The 22,625-nt window shown below is 31.8% G+C and overlaps 1 protein-coding gene across 1 annotated transcript in view; it reads right to left on the minus strand.

The window, feature by feature from the left end:
* The window catches only part of CTNND2 (catenin delta 2), a 1,648,910-nt gene that overhangs the window by 882,241 nt on the left and 744,044 nt on the right, over positions 1–22,625 (minus strand). Inside the window, exon 5 of the mRNA XM_053714511.1 lies at positions 9,857–10,029. Within this exon, the coding sequence (XP_053570486.1) occupies positions 9,857–10,029 (173 nt within the window). The remainder of the gene's footprint in view (positions 1–9,856; positions 10,030–22,625) is intronic.

A 22,625-nucleotide genomic window follows, 5' to 3' on the forward strand; every position in this document is an offset into this window, starting at 1 on the left:
CTGATGTGGAATTTTTGCGTGCCTTTCCGGTCTGTTGTTCCCAGGTTTCTTAGATGTCGGTCAGTGACCGATCTGGGTGCTGAAATGTGGTTGTTGGGATAAGTAGAAAGTTTTGTAGGATAAGTAGAAAAAGGATTTCTAGTTATCAATGTGATCTTTGCGGTTAAATAAATGCCGCTCAGTGGGAACTTGAATATTTCAACTGGGTATAGCTGGTATTCACTTTGTCTTCTCAAATCCTGTGCAGGTGTGCTCTGGTATCAACATGTTTCGGCTGGACAGCCTTTTTCAAGATACCAGATGTGGGGATTCAAAGGCTATTTAAAGCCTCTCTAATTTAGCAATAAATTACTAATTGATGATATACATAAAATCAAACAAATCAGGAACAATTATAAAATGCTGTTTTATTATATAACATAGGTATCCTTGGGTCTTAATTATAATATAGTTGGGTGTTTTTATGTAGCAATAAACATTTTATATGATTACTTTTAAAATAGAGAAAGATATTATATATCTTAATGTCAATTACTTTTAGAGTGTATATTTTAGTCACTTTATGAAACCATGGTTATTTTTAAAAGGTTTCTGTAATTAGAGCGTAATATTAGAGTGAAATAATTTGTCTATACTTATCGTTGTATGGATATTTTAACCATAAAATATAGTTAAAACGGGGCCAATGGTGAAATTAGAATTTAGTGAAATAAAAGTTAGATGGGCCAAAAGAGAATATAAATTTAAGTGAATCTTTTGACTCTAGTTTGAATGTTTCTATTTGTTATCTGTGGGCTACAATAACCAGATAGTGGGTATTGTAAAAATATAGTAAAGAGCTGTATGATCCAATGAGTGTGTTGTACCAATACTTTTCTAGTTTTTGTGGATATTAGTATTATCGGATGAGAGATTAGCCTTCTTGTATGAATTTTTATAATTATTGTAGGAATTTTAAAATTTCAAGTTGTTTGTCCTTAGACTGTAAAACTAAGTTGTAATTTTGTCAAATATATATATATATTTTATTTTAGAATTCTATTGTATTTAATCAACTTGGTTTGTTAGTGTGATGGCTTGGTTTTTATGATCTTAAAAATGGCCTATGTGTTAGTTTAAATTTCAAGTGGTGTGTCCTTAGACTGTAAAACTATATATTTATTTATGATATATATATATATATATATATATATATATTTTTTTTTTCTTGAGTAGTTTTATTATGTTTAGTAAATATGTTTTAATGGTGTGTTTGCGTGTTTTCGTGTCTATACTTATCGTTGTATGGATATTTTAACCATAAAATGGGGCCAATTATGAAATAAAAATTAGTGAAATAAAAATTAGTGAAATAAAAGTTAGATGGGCCAAAAGAGAATATAAATTTAAGTGAATCTTTTGACTCTAGTTTGAATGTTTCTATTTGTTATCTGTGGGCTACAATAACCAGATAGTGGGTATTGTAAAAATATAGTAAAGAGCTGTATGATCCAATGAGTGTGTTGTACCAATACTTTTCTAGTTTTTGTGGATATTAGTATTATCGGATGAGAGATTAGCCTTCTTGTATGAATTTTTATAATTATTGTAGGAATTTTAAAATTTCAAGTTGTTTGTCCTTAGACTGTAAAACTAAGTGGTGATTTTGTCAAATATATATATATTTTATTTTAGAATTCTATTTTATTTAATCAACTTGGTTTGTTAGTGTGATGGCTTGGTTTTTATGATCTTAATCTTTATAAAAATGGTCTATGTGTTAGTTTAAATTTCATGTGTTACTCAAGAAAAAAAATAAAATATTTATATATATATATATATATATATATCATAAAAAAAATATATATATATATATATATATATATATATAGTTTTACAGTCGTAAAACTATATATATATATATATATATATATATATATATATATTCTATGATATATATATATATATATATATATATTTTATTTTTTTTCTTGAGTAGTTTTATTATGTTTAGTAAATATGTTTTAATGGTGTGTTTGCGTGTTTTCGTGATATTTATCTTATAGAATTGCATTGAGGTCTAGTTCGCTATTGAGGCCTTTTGGGTGTAGAGTTTTCATTTTGAAAATCAATTCTGCTTCATGGTATAGTAGCTTTTTTTCCATATTTCCGCCTCTACCATCTGTCTTTATTTTCTTAATGCCCCAAAATTTCATGTCATTTGGGTTACCTTTGTGGAATTCTTTAAAGTGGGCATAAAGTCTGGTATTATCTTTTTCTTTTTCTATGCATCTGATGTGTTCTCTTATTCTTTCTTTCAGTTTCCTTCCCGTTTGACCTAGGTACTGTAGTTTACATGAGCACTGAATTAAATAGATTATGTTGGTGTCAGTGCATCTTATGGTGTCATTAATCTTCAGTTCTTTCTGGGTTACATTAGATTTTACCTTTTTGGTTTTGGTGCTAAATTTGCATGATTTGCATACATGACATGGAAAAAATCCTAATAGTTTTTCATTGTTTAAGTCTTATTGCTGGGGACCTGTTTTTGATTTAAATTTGCTTGGCGCTAAGATATTCTTTAAATTAGTGGCCTTTCTGAATATAAAATCAGGGCGATATTTTTTGTCTTTTCCCTATTATGGGGTCACTTCTGGCTATGTGCCAGTGTTTCTTTACAATGTTCTCAATTAGTTTATGTTGACTAGAAAATGATGTAATAAATGGAATGTCATATGGATCTTTTCCTGCCTTGTTAGTCATATTGCTGTCTTCTAGTAGTGACCTCCTGTCTATTTGTCTAACCAGTTTGTTGGTTTCTACTAGTTGTTTGGGGTGGTATCCTTTCTGTAAAAATCTGTTGTGCAAGATCTCTGCTTGTGAGTCATAATCTGCGATGTGTGTGCAGTTTCTTCTGATTCTTGAGAATTGCCCTTTTGGTATGTTTCTTTTCCATTTATTATGATGGCAGCTTTTAAAATCAATATAGCTGTTGGCATTGACTTTTTTAAAAAAGGTGGTTGTGGTTATTTCATTATTTATTATAGATATTTCTATATCCAGAAAATTAATTTTTACTTTGTTATATTCATATGTGAATATTAATCCGAAATCATTGGTGTTAAAATCTGAAATGAATTGTTCTAGTAGTTCCTCATCACCTTTCCAGATAATGAATATATCATCAATAAACCTTTTGTAGAGCACGAGATTCACACCCCACGGAGTTCCGGACAAAAAAAGTTCTTCAAAATGCCCTACGAACAAATTGGCGTAACTGGGTGCGAATCTCGTGCCCATGGCTGTGCCCTTTTTTTGCAAATAGTAATGCCCATTAAATGAAAAATAGTTATTCTTAAGAATAAACTCCATACAGTCTAATATGAATTCTTGCTGTACTTTTGACATTTCTGTATCTCTTAGTAGATAGGAATGAGTAGCCTCTAGACCTTTCTGATGTTCTATGCAAGTGTATAAAGAACTCACGTCACACGTAACTAAGATGTAGTTATCTTCCCATTTTAAATTTTCTATTAGATTTAAAAAATGTTTGGTGTCTTTGAGATGTGATGGTATAGATTTCACATATTTCTGTAGGTAATAATCTGTGTATTGCGATAGGTTAGATGTTAGGGAATCAATTCCTGAGATGATTGGTCTGCCTGGGGGGTTGGTGATGCTTTTATGGATTTTGGGCAGGAAATAAAAGACTGGTGTCCTTGGGTGATCAATTTCTAGAAATCTACTTTCTTGGTTATTAAGAATACCTTTGTTTTTTGATGTAAGTATCATTTTGTCCAAGTTTTTCTTCATGGATTCTAAGGGGTTCCCAGTCAATTTTTTATATGTTGCCTCATCTCCCAATAATCTATATGCTTCATAAAGGTAGTGTACAGTGTCCATTATAACCACTCCCCCACCTTTATCAGCTTGTTTAATCGTTATGTCTTTGTTCTCTTTTAGATCTTTTAAAACTAAATTTTCTTTTTTGGTTAGATTCCATTTTAAGTCTTTTTTATCGTCTATTTTTTCAATATCTTCTTTTACCTTTTTTTCGAATATTTCTATTGCACTACCTTTTTCTTGTGTGGGGTTGAAATCAGATTTCTGTTTGAGATTAGTATGAATGTATGTGGAAGTATAGTTAATAGTACTTTCTAAAGGATTTTTTAGAAAATATTTTTTAAGTGCTATTTTTTAGAATCCATGAAGAAAAACTTGGACAAAATGATACTTACAGCAAAAAACAAAGGTATTCTTAATAACCAAGAAAGTAGATTTCTAGAAATTGATCACCCAAGGACACCAGTCTTTTATTTCCTGCCCAAAATCCATAAAAGCATCACCAACCCCCCAGGCAGACCAATCATCTCAGGAATTGATTCCCTAACAGCTAACCTATCGCAATACACAGATTACTACCTACAGAAATATGTGAAATCTATACCATCACATCTCAAAGACACCAAACATTTTTTAAATCTAATAGAAAATTTAAAATGGGAAGATAACTACATCTTAGTCACGTGTGACGTGAGTTCTTTATACACTTGCATAGAACATCAGAAAGGTCTAGAGGCTACTCATTCCTATCTACTAAGAGATACAGAAATGTCAAAAGTACAGCAAGAATTCATATTAGACTGTATGGAGTTTATTCTTAAGAATAACTATTTTTCATTTAATGGGCATTACTATTTGCAAAAAAAGGGCACAGCCATGGGCACGAGATTCGCACCCAGTTACGCCAATTTGTTCGTAGGGCATTTTGAAGAACTTTTTTTGTCCGGAACTCCGTGGGGTGCGAATCTCGTGCTCTACAAAAGGTTTATTGATGATATATTCATTATCTGGAAAGGTGATGAGGAACTACTAGAACAATTCATTTCAGATTTTAACACCAATGATTTCGGATTAATATTCACATATGAATATAACAAAGTAAAAATTAATTTTCTGGATATAGAAATATCTATAATAAATAATGAAATAACCACAACCACCTTTTTTAAAAAAGTCAATGCCAACAGCTATATTGATTTTAAAAGCTGCCATCATAATAAATGGAAAAGAAACATACCAAAAGGGCAATTCTCAAGAATCAGAAGAAACTGCACACACATCGCAGATTATGACTCACAAGCAGAGATCTTGCACAACAGATTTTTACAGAAAGGATACCACCCCAAACAACTAGTAGAAACCAACAAACTGGTTAGACAAATAGACAGGAGGTCACTACTAGAAGACAGCAATATGACTAACAAGGCAGGAAAAGATCCATATGACATTCCATTTATTACATCATTTTCTAGTCAACATAAACTAATTGAGAACATTGTAAAGAAACACTGGCACATAGCCAGAAGTGACCCCATAATAGGGAAAAGACTAAAATATCGCCCTGATTTTATATTCAGAAAGGCCACTAATTTAAAGAATATCTTAGCGCCAAGCGAATTTAAATCAAAAACAGGTCCCCAGCAATACAACTTAAACAATGAAAAACTATTAGGATTTTTTCCATGTCATGTATGCAAATCATGCAAATTTAGCACCAAAACCAAAAAGGTAAAATCTAATGTAACCCAGAAAGAACTGAAGATTAATGACACCATAAGATGCACTGACACCAACATAATCTATTTAATTCAGTGCTCATGTAAACTACAGTACCTAGGTCAAACGGGAAGGAAACTGAAAGAAAGAATAAGAGAACACATCAGATGCATAGAAAAAGAAAAAGATAATACCAGACTTTATGCCCACTTTAAAGAATTCCACAAAGGTAACCCAAATGACATGAAATTTGGGGCACTAAGAAAATAAAGACAGATGGTAGAGGTGGAAATATGGAAAAAAAGCTACTATACCATGAAGCAGAATTGATTTTCAAAATGAAAACTCTACACCCAAAAGGCCTCAATAGCGAACTAGACCTCAATGCAATTCTATAAGATAAATATCACGAAAACACGCAAACACACCATTAAAACATATTTACTAAACATAATAAAACTACTCAAGAAAAAATATATATATATATATATATATCATAAAAAAAAAATATATATATATATATATATATATATATAGTTTTACAGTCTAAGGACACACCACTTGAAATTTAAACTAACACATAGGCCATTTTTATAAAGATTAAGATCATAAAAACCAAGCGATCACATTAACATACCAAGTTGATTAAATAAAATAGAATTCTAAAATAAAATATAAATATATTTGACAAAATCACCACTTAGTTTTACAGTCTAAGGACAAACAACTTGAAATTTTAAAATTCCTACAATAATTATAAAAATTCATACAAGAAGGCTAATCTCTCATCCAATAATACTAATATCCACAAAAACTAGAAAAGTATTGGTACAACACACTCATTGGATCATACAGCTCTTTACTATATTTTTACAATACCCACTATCTGGTTATTGTAGCCCACAGATAACAAATAGAAACATTCAAACTAGAGTCAAAAGATTCACTTAAACTTATATTCTCTTTTGGCCCATCTAACTTTTATTTCACTAATTTTTATTTCACTAATTTTTATTTCATAATTGGCCCCATTTTATGGTTAAAATATCCATACAACGATAAGTATAGACACGAAAACACGCAAACACACCATTAAAACATATTTACTAAACATAATAAAACTACTCAAGAAAATATATATATATATATATCATAAATAAATATATAGTTTTACAGTCTAAGGACACACCACTTGAAATTTAAACTAACACATAGGCCATTTTTTAAGATCATAAAAACCAAGCCATCACACTAACAAACCAAGTTGATTAAATACAATAGAATTCTAAAATAAAATATATATATATTTGACAAAATTACAACTTAGTTTTACAGTCTAAGGACAAACAACTTGAAATTTTAAAATTCCTACAATAATTATAAAAATTCATACAAGAAGGCTAATCTCTCATCCGATAATACTAATATCCACAAAAACTAGAAAAGTATTGGTACAACACACTCATTGGATCATACAGCTCTTTACTATATTTTTACAATACCCACTATCTGGTTATTGTAGCCCACAGATAACAAATAGAAACATTCAAACTAGAGTCAAAAGATTCACTTAAATTTATATTCTCTTTTGGCCCATCTAACTTTTATTTCACTAAATTCTAATTTCACCATTGGCCCCGTTTTAACTATATTTTATGGTTAAAATATCCATACAACGATAAGTATAGACAAATTATTTCACTCTAATATTACGCTCTAATTACAGAAACCTTTTAAAAATAACCATGGTTTCATAAAGTGACTAAAATATACACTCTAAAAGTAATTGACATTAAGATATATAATATCTTTCTCTATTTTAAAAGTAATCATATAAAATGTTTATCGCTACATAAAAACACCCAACTATATTATAATTAAGACCCAAGGATACCTATGTTATATAATAAAATAGCATTTTATAATTGTTCCTGATTTTTTTGATTTTATGTATATCATCAATTAGTAATTTATTGCTAAATTAGAGAGGCTTTAAATAGCCTTTGAATCCCCACATCTGGTATCTTGAAAAAGGCTGTCCAGCCGAAACATGTTGATACCAGAGCACACCTGCACAGGATTTGAGAAGACAAAGTGAATACCAGCTATACCCAGTTGAAATATTCAAGTTCCCACTGAGCGGCATTTATTTAATCGCAAAGATCACATTGATAACTAGAAATCCTTTTTCTACTTATCCTACAAAACTTTCTACTTATCCCAACAACCACATTTCAGCACCCAGATCGGTCACTGACCGACATCTAAGAAACCTGGGAACAACAGACCGGAAAGGCACGCAAAAATTCCACATCAGGAGGTTATCCAACAACCATACCATCGTGATCGGTCACTGACCGACAGACAAGCCACAGAATAGAAAAACCGGAGATACTTAAAAAACATCAGCAAACGGTTAGCACTTAACCGCAACGAAGATCCCACCAAGAAACTCTTAAGAGCGCGATCGGTCACTGACCGACAAAGGATAAGGTAACTGAGCGGCCACGACAACTACCCAAACACTTATATAAAAGTGAATTTTCTCGCAGCAAACAGATAAGCCCACCTAATAAGAGGAAACCAAAGCGGCATTTATTTAACCGCCAGCAGCTCATATAGAACTGCCACCAGCTTGATCTTGAAACTTAATCAAAACACTGGCATAGCGGCGTTTATTTAACCGCAATTATCTCACAAAAGTGATATCAAACAGATACACTTCAAGGTACTAATTTGTATACTTATATTATAGTGTGATAAAAATCGCACCAACATACCTCTACATTTGATATATAGTTGCCTAAGATAAGATCTCAATTGCATAGCTGAACTTGAAACAAAGTATCCTATATGAACTATACAGCAACTATTGTTTTATCCACTATAAAATTGTATCTACAAACATTCTGTTAGAAATTACAACTTGTGATAAACCCAAAACTGTATAAATTATAAGATTTCAACGTTATTATTTTATTTTAATTTATTTTTTATATATTATGTACATTTTTATACATAGAGACACCGGTGTCATTTTTTAAACTTTGAAGGAATTGTAATAATTTTTGTTTAACTGTACTTTTAGCATCACTACTATTGGGTAAATTTACCATAATCAAATAAAGGATCATATTTATTTCTTAAATAGTTTCGACATCCATTTTTTCCAAAAGAGAATATAAAATTAGGACTCATCAAAACATTAACATATATTGAGCCCACATATTATCACACATATTTACAGCTACACACATTGGGAATAGCAACTTGTTTTGCGCCACCTACTACAACTAAATAAACTTTTTTACCATGACCACGGTTTTGTGATTTTTATAGACGTCCACTACTAGGACTTTTCATTTAGAAGCGGCATGGCGGTTCTCTCCTGCTTACTCAGTTTCCAACTCCTGCTTCCTTTGCCGGTCATGCTGATACAGCATGTGGAGGATTACCAGCACCAAGGACCTGTGGAGATCGTTACCTGAAACTGCACCTTTCTTGCCGGATATATCCGTGTCTTCAGCATACTGACTGCTGTTGAATGTCAGTCTGCTCGTATACACCTTATTAACCTAGGGTGCCACCAGTTATCTATCTTTTTAAACAATAACAATTTAAGTGTAGACTGTACCTTTAACTTCTCCAATTTGAGTATGATATATTTACTAAAACTCTTGTGTACAACTGTACAAAAACACTGATTCACTGTTTCCTATGTACCTATTTTTCTCCTCATTTAAACTACTTATATAAGTTTGACACAATCTAATTCTTATAAATTCATGAAGAATGTCACGTCTGATCTAGTGTTCTTAACTACACCCATAAATATAATCCATTATAATGCCCTCTAGTAGCATCCTATTCACTAATGTCAGACTTACTGGTCTAAAGCTTCCTGGATCAGGTCTGGAGCCCTTTTTAAATAATGACACCACATCAACTTTATAATAGTCCTGTGGTACCATGCCAAATCTTGAAATAGTATAGATAGAAATGAATAGTATAGATTTGGCTAATATAGAGAAAAGTTTCCTTAGAACCCTTGGCTATATTCCATATGAACTTGGAGTTGTATTTACTTTGAAATAATCTACATTATCAATTTTTTTTTTGCATATGATACAGACAAATTGCAATAAATAAACTCTACACATCATACACACACAAACAGTTTTACAATTTTTTTTTAGAGGCAATAAAATTTCCACTACACAGAAAGAAAATGTATGCATTATAATAATATGGCCAGCAAGTATGCCACTTTGTGTGTTTGAGCACTGATGATAGGAAGACTCTGCATCTGTCCACTTACTTGGTTGTAGCTCTGAATGGCAGTTCTGGCTTGATTACTGCGGCTTGGAAACTGCAAAGCTGATGTTTCCCCCAAGGCAAGGGTCTGGTTGCTATGGTAACTTGATGAATACTGGAATGACCCTTCAGGTTTAGAATTGAGCTGAAGTGCACTCTGGGAGAGGAGGCTGGGCCCTGAGTTAAGAAAAAAGTAATTTTGGTCAGTAATGGTTTCACTGAAGCAGAAAAAACATTGTGTCGGATTTATCAAGAGACCCCAGACATTGCTAAATAAGTTCACTCATAATCCACTGTGATTTCAAATTTATTGATTCTTTACAAATGATGACACTAATTTTAATTACACAATTTTACTAGATAATATTTGTTTAAAGCAGTTGTTATAACTATATCACCAAACTATACATTCCTGAAACAAATTAAGTTTCCTGCTCACTTATAGGTCTATGGGAATCATACTCTTACTGGTTATAGCATCTTTTTAGGGCTGGTCAGTATGCCTTCTACCATACCATATATAGCACTGAAGCATACCAGACCAACACCATAAGATGGTGAACATTTCCATTTTTTAGAATAAATTATTTTGTGCATAGTGATTGAGCCAGACTAGGATTCTTATTTTGATTGTTTGAACATCACGGCAAAACCACATAAGTGCTACATAAGTCTCTCCTGAAACACACTATTCTTACCTCATCCTGATTGAGCTCACATCTTGTAAGTATGCAATCCACACATAGTGAACTCCATTTTTTGGATCTCTTGCCTTTACTATCGTATTGGAATATTTGAACTGAACTGTTACTTATGAACTGTGATCTATGATTTGTGATCAGCAAGCGTCAATCCTTTTTCTGTATTTAAAGGGACACTAAACCCAAAATTTTTCTTTCATGATTCAGGTAGAGAATACAATTTTCAACAACATTCCAATTTACTTCTATTATCAAATTTGCTTAATTTTTAGATATCCTTTGTTGAAGAAATAGCAACGCACATGGGTGAGCCAATCATACGAGGAATCTATGTGCAACCACCAATCAGCAGCTACTGAGCCTATCTAGGTATGCTTTTCAGCAAAGAATATCAAGATAATAAAGCAAATTAGATAATAGTAAATGAGAAAGTTGTTTAAAATTGCTTGCTCTTTCTAAATCACAAAATTAAAAAATCAATTGGGTTTCATGGCCCTTTGATGTTGTAAAATCTAAAAATGTAGAGTGTGATTAGGGATACTACACTTCTGCTCTCCTAGCTAATCCCAATATGGAGTGTGCTAACCTCATAAAGTACACCCTTAGTTCAAAAAGAAAATGTGGGGGAGGGATAGCGCTAACGAATAGCTGAGAGCCAAAATATCTAAAAAACTCTAATGAGATAGTGCATTACTAGTATAAATAATAAAAATCGAATTAAAATTAGCGTGTCTACGTAGCCAAAAAAAGGATTGGATATATATGTACAAATAAATCAATATTTATTATAACAATATAAGATAAATTCTAACATAAATTCTAACAGATAACTCCTATAAAAGATGCCGGCATCAGGTAAAAAATGAGTGTATCTAAAAGACTGCAATGAGAGTGACCATCTGAGGCTCTCAAACAAACAAAATCATTAGCAGCATATATGACTAAACAGAATTATTAGCAGCATGCATAACCAACCAGAATTATTGGCAGCCTATATGACAAAAACAGATAAAATAACTATAAAGTCTATTAAAAATGCTTAATATCAGTATTCCCAAAATGGAGCTGATCCGTGGGTGATAATGTTTACCAGTGTGATCCGTGGGTGGTAATGTTTACCAGTGTGATCTCCTTAGGGGGTAATGTTACCAGTGTGTCAATTCAAAGACCGGGTAAAAACGGAGTGATGTGAGAAGTAACTTTATCTTCTTTCTGTATGGCTTTCCTCCGTTTTTTAGCCTGTTTTTAGCCAGTATCTGTCCGTCCTCTGCAGCAGGTATCCAGCGTGTGGAAATGGTCCCAGAGGGGTCAAGTTCCGGGTTAAAGTTCAGTTCAGATTTCCAAATAGTAAAGCGCCGTTGTGCAATATTTCAGCCTATGAATGATAGACCTTTAAAAAGCACTCTGGGTTCGTTTTCTGTGGGTCCTGGGGCAGGAATTACACATGCAGAGACGGCTCACCTGTGATCAGTGACCGCTCAATGTACCTGTCCTATCCACCAACGATACCTCAGCTAGTAAAGAGATATAAAATGTATCAAGGTATAGTAAGCAAGCTCTACGCGTTTCAGCCTCCAGGGGCCTTTATCAAGATGCTTACTAAATGTTTAGGCCATTTTAAATAGCCCTCTCTCTTTTCTCATTGGATAATACCCAGCCAATAGTGAATAAGCTATTGGAGATATGTGAATCATTGTGTTACAAACACTTTAGTCAAAAACGTTACATTGTTTTGTTAATTCATATGTTTACACTTGATTTTAAGTATCTTTTATTTGATTCATTTGATACAATAAATCCAATCTTGGCAACCTCTTATTGAATATGGAAACAATATAAAAAATATAAAAAATATAAAAAAGTTATTAAAATATATACGGAAAAAATATATAAAAATATATGTGTGTATATAAACAACAAATATTTGAGATGATTCTGTCTCTACTAAGTTTCTAAATGGTTTTGGTAGTTATATGTGTGTGTTAATGTGGTGGTGTTAGAGATATCGAACATTTGTACAAAGTAATAACAATTTCATGAAGTTTGTGCAAAATTAGGAATTAGTTTAAAATAAAAATAATAATATATACACATGTATTATAAAATATAAAATCATACACGTGTATAAAAAGATTATTTAAAATTCTTTTTTTGAAAAATTTGAAAAATTGGATTTTCATATTAGCCTACTAAGATCCATTTCGGAGTTCAGGCCATGGGGGTGGAGGGTTTTAAAATTGAATATAAATTCAGCTTCCTTTTTTAATAATACATTGTTGATATTCCCTCCCCTACTCCCAAGATTAATTTGTGTTACACCCCAATATTTAAAATCTTTTAGACTCCCTTCATGTTTTTCTTTAAAATGGTTATATAATTTTGTTTCTGAAGAGCCGTGCTCTATTTTTAAAATATGTTCCCTGATGCGATCTCTTAAAATCCTACTCGTCTGTCCAAAATAGAACAGATTACATGAACATTTGATGCAATAGATTATATTCTTATCAGAACATCTTATTAATTGCTTTATTTTAAAACTGAAGTTTGTGTTATGTGATTTTAAATCTTTTATCTTATGACTGTGTTTGCATGACTTACAGGTGTTACACGGAAAAAAACCAATTAGTTTATCTCCTTTCATATCTTTATATGTAGAATGTTGTTGTTTTTCCTTATATTCACTGGGAGATAATAAACTCTTTAAGTTTCTAGCTTTTTTAAAAATTATATCAGGTTGATTTTTTACTTGATTCCCTAGTATATGGTCCTGTTTAATTAAATGCCAATGTTTTCTCAGAATCTTTTTGACTTCATAGTGTTCTGAGCTAAACCCAGTGATGAAAGGTACAAACAGTTCATTGGTTTTTTGTGCAACGGATTTCTTTTTTGGTAGTAATAAGGTGTTTCTATCAATTTTAGCAACCTCTTGTTGTATTTTGCCTATTCTATTGCTGTCATAACCTTTCTCTATAAATCTGGTAGTTAATATCTGGGATTGTGTCTGATAGCTTTCTAGAGATGAACAATTTTTCTTTACTCTCATATACTGGCTTTTTGGGATATTGTGTTTCCATTGATTTAAATGGCAACTGGATGAATGTATATAATTATTAGCGTCAATCGCTTTGAAGTAGGTTTCAGTGTGTATTTGATTATCATTGATTTCTATTGCAATATCTAAAAAATTGAGTTTCCTACAACTGTATTCATGAGAGAAGGATATTCCTAAGTTGTTACTGTTAAGATCTGTTAAAAATATGTTTAATAGTTCAACGTCCCCACGCCACACAATAAAAATGTCATCTATGAATCTGCAATAGAGCACAAGGTTCGCCTCCCAATGGCCATTGTAGATGTAATTCTCTTCAAAATGGCCCATAAATAAATTAGCATAACTGGGGGCGAACCTTGTGCCCATTGCAGTTCCCTTAGTCTGGAGAAATACCTCCTTATTGAATAAAAAACTGTTATTTTGTAGGATAAAACCAATACAATCCAAAATAAATTTATTTTGAGTCTCAGATAGATCTATATCTCTGTCTAAAAATGATTTAATAGCCTCTTTTCCCATATGGTGTGATATATTAGTATACAAAGAATTGACATCACATGTTGCCATAATGTAATTTTCTTTCCATTCTAGGTTTTGGATTTTATTTAGAAAATGTGTCGAGTCTCTTAAATATGCTGGTAGCGTTATCACATATTTCTGTAGGAAAAAATCTACATACTGGGATAGACCTGATGTAAGGGAACCTATCCCAGAGATTATGGGACGGCCAGGGGGATTTTTAAGATCTTTGTGGATCTTTGGTAGAAAGTAAAAGGTGGGGGTCTTAGGATATGTTGTATTTAAAAAGTTAAATTCTGATTCATTAATTATACCTTCTTTCTTAGCCTCTTTGAGTAATGTTCCTAGTTTTAATTCCTGTTGCTTTAATGGATTCTGTTTAAGTTTAGTGTAAGTAGTCTTATCTTGTAAGATCCTATTTGCTTCTTGGATATAATAGTTTGTGTCCATTAGGACAATCCCCCCACCCTTATCTGCCGGTTTCACTACTATATCAGTGTTATTTTGTAATTCCTTAAGCGTTTCACTCTCTTTTTTACTCATATTATTTTTAAAAGGTTTGCTTTGATCAAGTGTTTCTAAATCTTTCTTTATATTCTCCTCAAATAGTTTTATGTGTTCGCTTTTCTCCTGTATAGGAAAGAAATCGGATTTTGCCTTCAGGTCTGTATGGATGTAACTGTTTTGTGTGTCTCTGTATTGTATGGGATTTTTGAGAAAGTATCTTTATAATGTGAGTTTTCTAATGTACTGATTGACATTAATTAAGGTCTCAAATTTATTGAGTCTGCATGATGGTGCAAACGTGAGGCCTTTTCCTAATACTTTCTCCTGTTCTTTGGTTAAAATCACTTTACTTAAATTAAATATTCCAACTTTCTTTTTGCTTTCTATCTCCTTTGTGATTTGTTTAGAGGTTCCTCTCCCTCTTCTACCTCTAATCTTCTTTTTCCTTGTGTGTTTCTTTCTGATATTATAGCTCCTGGATAATCTCTTGATGGCCCCGCCTTTGCGGGGACACCCTCTAAAAAATGTTTCGTCTGTGTGTTGTCTTCTTGTATGTTTGAATTTAGTTGTTTCCTGAATTGATGAGTTCTTGCGGGGCTCTGTTGTGCTTGTAGTGGTGTATATCTGTTTTGTAGGGGTATTCTCCAGTTTTGTTGTTCATTATAGGAGTGTTTGGGGTATTCTCTATACATATTATATGAATGGTTTGATTGATTTCTAAATCCATTGTTATTTTGTCTATTATTATGTCTGTTGTCATTGTATCTGTTATTGTAATAATTGTATTGATGACTGTAAAAATCTCTATCTGAGTTTTCATGGTTCTGATATCTATTTTGGTATCTGTGTTGATACCAATTTTGATGACTATTGGGGTACCAATTTTGGTGGTTTCTTTGGTTATATATATTATCATAACCTCTCTCATTGTTGTATTGATTATATCCTCTCCTTTGTGGTATATATTCTTCTCTTTTTGTGTGCCAACCATTATTTGTGTTTCTACTTGGTGTTTTTGACCAATTTTCAGAGTCTATGTTCTGATATTCATTCTCATTATTGTGATGATTTTCATTTCTCTTATTTGGCTGTTTATTCACTTCTTCAATTCTTTTGTGATTCTGATAATTAGTTTTATGTTTGTTATTTGTATAATTGGGTACATTTTCTTTATCTTTATTCATGTTTTTCTTTTTGCTAAATAAATGTGCTATTTCTCTTCTAGAATTATCTGTGGTGGGGTTATCAATAATAATTTCCTCTATATTCCTTTCTTTAGTAATTTGTTTGGAATTACTCTCATCTTCATTTGTTTTATAATCTGTTGTATCTCTTTGAAATTTTGAATTTTTCTGCAAGGTGATGTTATTTTTAAGTTCAGAGGTTCTCCTTATTATTTCAATTTGTGTGTTCTTGTGTTCCTCATTTTGTTCTATGCTGTTCATTTTATTTTTTATAGTTTCAATGTCTTTTTTTACTTCTGAAAGTTGTATATTTCTCGCTTTGACTACAATTTTCATAAGGTTTAAAGAGGCATTTTCTAATACTTCAAACCATTCTATTTTTAAATTTTCTGGTAGTGTAAATGTACAATCTTTTTTTAATCTGAGACCTCTTGGTACCATATTTGAATCTAAATAATATTGCATGTATTTAATTTCCAAAGTATGTTTTATTTCTTTAGAGAGAGTGTTTTCCAAATCTATATGGATGTTTTCTATATCGTTCCCTTCATTATAAAATTCAATGTTTGTATTATCATTCCTAGCAATCTCATTGAGGATTTTATCTCTATGAGAGAATATGTCCATTTTAATATAGAATCAAAGAAAATGGATTGAATAAATCTTCTTATTACTAAAAAAAAATGAGTGATATGAAATTTCTAGTGTGTCAAAAATAGGTGTATAAAAAGTATACAAAAAATATATATAAAATTATTTAATAATTATTTAAAATACAATGTGTATATACAAATAAATAAGTGTATATAATAAGTGTATATAATAATACTGTGAATAGTGTTGTGATAACGTGAAGAAAAATGTGATTTAAATATTTAAATAAAATATAAGAAGTAAGTGGATCTCCTAGTCTGAGGTTAAATACAAGCTAAAAATGTAGAGTGTGATTAGGGATACTACACTTCTGCTCTCCTAGCTAATCCCAATATGGAGTGTGCTAACCTCATAAAGTACACCCTTAGTTCAAAAAGAAAATGTGGGGGAGGGATAGCGCTAACGAATAGCTGAGAGCCAAAATATCTAAAAAACTCTAATGAGATAGTGCATTACTAGTATAAATAATAAAAATCGAATTAAAATTAGCGTGTCTACGTAGCCAAAAAAAGGATTGGATATATATGTACAAATAAATCAATATTTATTATAACAATATAAGATAAATTCTAACATAAATTCTAACAGATAACTCCTATAAAAGATGCCGGCATCAGGTAAAAAATGAGTGTATCTAAAAGACTGCAATGAGAGTGACCATCTGAGGCTCTCAAACAAACAAAATCATTAGCAGCATATATGACTAAACAGAATTATTAGCAGCATGCATAACCAACCAGAATTATTGGCAGCCTATATGACAAAAACAGATAAAATAACTATAAAGTCTATTAAAAATGCTTAATATCAGTATTCCCAAAATGGAGCTGATCCGTGGGTGATAATGTTTACCAGTGTGATCCGTGGGTGGTAATGTTTACCAGTGTGATCTCCTTAGGGGGTAATGTTACCAGTGTGTCAATTCAAAGACCGGGTAAAAACGGAGTGATGTGAGAAGTAACTTTATCTTCTTTCTGTATGGCTTTCCTCCGTTTTTTAGCCTGTTTTTAGCCAGTATCTGTCCGTCCTCTGCAGCAGGTATCCAGCGTGTGGAAATGGTCCCAGAGGGGTCAAGTTCCGGGTTAAAGTTCAGTTCAGATTTCCAAATAGTAAAGCGCCGTTGTGCAATATTTCAGCCTATGAATGATAGACCTTTAAAAAGCACTCTGGGTTCGTTTTCTGTGGGTCCTGGGGCAGGAATTACACATGCAGAGACGGCTCACCTGTGATCAGTGACCGCTCAATGTACCTGTCCTATCCACCAACGATACCTCAGCTAGTAAAGAGATATAAAATGTATCAAGGTATAGTAAGCAAGCTCTACGCGTTTCAGCCTCCAGGGGCCTTTATCAAGATGCTTACTAAATGTTTAGGCCATTTTAAATAGCCCTCTCTCTTTTCTCATTGGATAATACCCAGCCAATAGTGAATAAGCTATTGGAGATATGTGAATCATTGTGTTACAAACACTTTAGTCAAAAACGTTACATTGTTTTGTTAATTCATATGTTTACACTTGATTTTAAGTATCTTTTATTTGATTCATTTGATTCAATAAATCCAATCTTGGCAACCTCTTATTGAATATGGAAACAATATAAAAAATATAAAAAATATAAAAAAGTTATTAAAATATATACGGAAAAAATATATAAAAATATATGTGTGTATATAAACAACAAATATTTGAGATGATTCTGTCTCTACTAAGTTTCTAAATGGTTTTGGTAGTTATATGTGTGTGTTAATGTGGTGGTGTTAGAGATATCGAACATTTGTACAAAGTAATAACAATTTCATGAAGTTTGTGCAAAATTAGGAATTAGTTTAAAATAAAAATAATAATATATACACATGTATTATAAAATATAAAATCATACACGTGTATAAAAAGATTATTTAAAATTCTTTTTTGAAAAATTTGAAAAATTGGATTTTCATATTAGCCTACTAAGATCCATTTCGGAGTTCAGGCCATGGGGGTGGAGGGTTTTAAAATTGAATATAAATTCAGCTTCCTTTTTTAATAATACATTGTTGATATTCCCTCCCCTACTCCCAAGATTAATTTGTGTTACACCCCAATATTTAAAATCTTTTAGACTCCCTTCATGTTTTTCTTTAAAATGGTTATATAATTTTGTTTCTGAAGAGCCGTGCTCTATTTTTAAAATATGTTCCCTGATGCGATCTCTTAAAATCCTACTCGTCTGTCCAAAATAGAACAGATTACATGAACATTTGATGCAATAGATTATATTCTTATCAGAACATCTTATTAATTGCTTTATTTTAAAACTGAAGTTTGTGTTATGTGATTTTAAATCTTTTATCTTATGACTGTGTTTGCATGACTTACAGGTGTTACACGGAAAAAAACCAATTAGTTTATCTCCTTTCATATCTTTATATGTAGAATGTTGTTGTTTTTCCTTATATTCACTGGGAGATAATAAACTCTTTAAGTTTCTAGCTTTTTTAAAAATTATATCAGGTTGATTTTTTACTTGATTCCCTAGTATATGGTCCTGTTTAATTAAATGCCAATGTTTTCTCAGAATCTTTTTGACTTCATAGTGTTCTGAGCTAAACCCAGTGATGAAAGGTACAAACAGTTCATTGGTTTTTTGTGCAACGGATTTCTTTTTTGGTAGTAATAAGGTGTTTCTATCAATTTTAGCAACCTCTTGTTGTATTTTGCCTATTCTATTGCTGTCATAACCTTTCTCTATAAATCTGGTAGTTAATATCTGGGATTGTGTCTGATAGCTTTCTAGAGATGAACAATTTTTCTTTACTCTCATATACTGGCTTTTTGGGATATTGTGTTTCCATCAAGAGATTATCCAGAGATTATCCAGGAGCTATAATATCAGAAAGAAACACACAAGGAAAAAGAAGATTAGAGGTAGAAGAGGGAGAGGAACCTCTAAACAAATCACAAAGGAGATAGAAAGCAAAAAGAAAGTTGGAATATTTAATTTAAGTAAAGTGATTTTAACCAAAGAACAGGAGAAAGTATTAGGAAAAGGCCTCACGTTTGCACCATCATGCAGACTCAATAAATTTGAGACCTTAATTAATGTCAATCAGTACATTAGAAAACTCACATTAAAAAGATACTTTCTCAAAAATCCCATACAATACAGAGACACACAAAACAGTTACATCCATACAGACCTGAAGGCAAAATCCGATTTCTTTCCTATACAGGAGAAAAGCGAACACATAAAACTATTTGAGGAGAATATAAAGAAAGATTTAGAAACACTTGATCAAAGCAAACCTTTTAAAAATAATATGAGTAAAAAAGAGAGTGAAACGCTTAAGGAATTACAAAATAACACTGATATAGTAGTGAAACCGGCAGATAAGGGTGGGGGGATTGTCCTAATGGACACAAACTATTATATCCAAGAAGCAAATAGGATCTTACAAGATAAGACTACTTACACTAAACTTAAACAGAATCCATTAAAGCAACAGGAATTAAAACTAGGAACATTACTCAAAGAGGCTAAGAAAGAAGGTATAATTAATGAATCAGAATTTAACTTTTTAAATACAACATATCCTAAGACCCCCACCTTTTACTTTCTACCAAAGATCCACAAAGATCTTAAAAATCCCCCTGGCCGTCCCATAATCTCTGGGATAGGTTCCCTTACATCAGGTCTATCCCAGTATGTAGATTTTTTCCTACAGAAATATGTGATAACGCTACCAGCATATTTAAGAGACTCAACACATTTTCTAAATAAAATCCAAAACCTAGAATGGAAAGAAAATTACATTATGGCAACATGTGATGTCAATTCTTTGTATACTAATATATCACACCATATGGGAAAAGAGGCTATTAAATCATTTTTAGACAGAGATATAGATCTATCTGAGACTCAAAATAAATTTATTTTGGATTGTATTGGTTTTATCCTACAAAATAACAGTTTTTTATTCAATAAGGAGGTATTTCTCCAGACTAAGGGAACTGCAATGGGCACAAGGTTCGCCCCCAGTTATGCTAATTTATTTATGGGCCATTTTGAAGAGAATTACATCTACAATGGCCATTGGGAGGCGAACCTTGTGCTCTATTGCAGATTCATAGATGACATTTTTATTGTGTGGCGTGGGGACGTTGAACTATTAAACATATTTTTAACAGATCTTAACAGTAACAACTTAGGAATATCCTTCTCTCATGAATACAGTTGTAGGAAACTCAATTTTTTAGATATTGCAATAGAAATCAATGATAATCAAATACACACTGAAACCTACTTCAAAGCGATTGACGCTAATAATTATATACATTCATCCAGTTGCCATTTAAATCAATGGAAACACAATATCCCAAAAAGCCAGTATATGAGAGTAAAGAAAAATTGTTCATCTCTAGAAAGCTATCAGACACAATCCCAGATATTAACTACCAGATTTATAGAGAAAGGTTATGACAGCAATAGAATAGGCAAAATACAACAAGAGGTTGCTAAAATTGATAGAAACACCTTATTACTACCAAAAAAGAAATCCGTTGCACAAAAAACCAATGAACTGTTTGTACCTTTCATCACTGGGTTTAGCTCAGAACACTATGAAGTCAAAAAGATTCTGAGAAAACATTGGCATTTAATTAAACAGGACCATATACTAGGGAATCAAGTAAAAAATCAACCTGATATAATTTTTAAAAAAGCTAGAAACTTAAAGAGTTTATTATCTCCCAGTGAATATAAGGAAAAACAACAACATTCTACATATAAAGATATGAAAGGAGATAAACTAATTGGTTTTTTTCCGTGTAACACCTGTAAGTCATGCAAACACAGTCATAAGATAAAAGATTTAAAATCACATAACACAAACTTCAGTTTTAAAATAAAGCAATTAATAAGATGTTCTGATAAGAATATAATCTATTGCATCAAATGTTCATGTAATCTGTTCTATTTTGGACAGACGAGTAGGATTTTAAGAGATCGCATCAGGGAACATATTTTAAAAATAGAGCACGGCTCTTCAGAAACAAAATTATATAACCATTTTAAAGAAAAACATGAAGGGAGTCTAAAAGATTTTAAATATTGGGGTGTAACACAAATTAATCTTGGGAGTAGGGGAGGGAATATCAACAATGTATTATTAAAAAAGGAAGCTGAATTTATATTCAATTTTAAAACCCTCCACCCCCATGGCCTGAACTCCGAAATGGATCTTAGTAGGCTAATATGAAAATCCAATTTTTCAAATTTTTCAAAAAAAGAATTTTAAATAATCTTTTTATACACGTGTATGATTTTATATTTTATAATACATGTGTATATATTATTATTTTTATTTTAAACTAATTCCTAATTTTGCACAAACTTCATGAAATTGTTATTACTTTGTACAAATGTTCGATATCTCTAACACCACCACATTAACACACACATATAACTACCAAAACCATTTAGAAACTTAGTAGAGACAGAATCATCTCAAATATTTGTTGTTTATATACACACATATATTTTTATATATTTTTTCCGTATATATTTTAATAACTTTTTTATATTTTTTATATTTTTTATATTGTTTCCATATTCAATAAGAGGTTGCCAAGATTGGATTTATTGTATCAAATGAATCAAATAAAAGATACTTAAAATCAAGTGTAAACATATGAATTAACAAAACAATGTAACGTTTTTGACTAAAGTGTTTGTAACACAATGATTCACATATCTCCAATAGCTTATTCACTATTGGCTGGGTATTATCCAATGAGAAAAGAGAGAGGGCTATTTAAAATGGCCTAAACATTTAGTAAGCATCTTGATAAAGGCCCCTGGAGGCTGAAACGCGTAGAGCTTGCTTACTATACCTTGATACATTTTATATCTCTTTACTAGCTGAGGTATCGTTGGTGGATAGGACAGGTACATTGAGCGGTCACTGATCACAGGTGAGCCGTCTCTGCATGTGTAATTCCTGCCCCAGGACCCACAGAAAACGAACCCAGAGTGCTTTTTAAAGGTCTATCATTCATAGGCTGAAATATTGCACAACGGCGCTTTACTATTTGGAAATCTGAACTGAACTTTAACCCGGAATTTGACCCCTCTGGGACCATTTCCACACGCTGGATACCTGCTGCAGAGGACGGAC

Source organism: Bombina bombina, chromosome 5, assembly GCF_027579735.1.
Source record: "Bombina bombina isolate aBomBom1 chromosome 5, aBomBom1.pri, whole genome shotgun sequence".
Classification (NCBI taxonomy): Eukaryota; Metazoa; Chordata; class Amphibia; order Anura; family Bombinatoridae; genus Bombina; species Bombina bombina.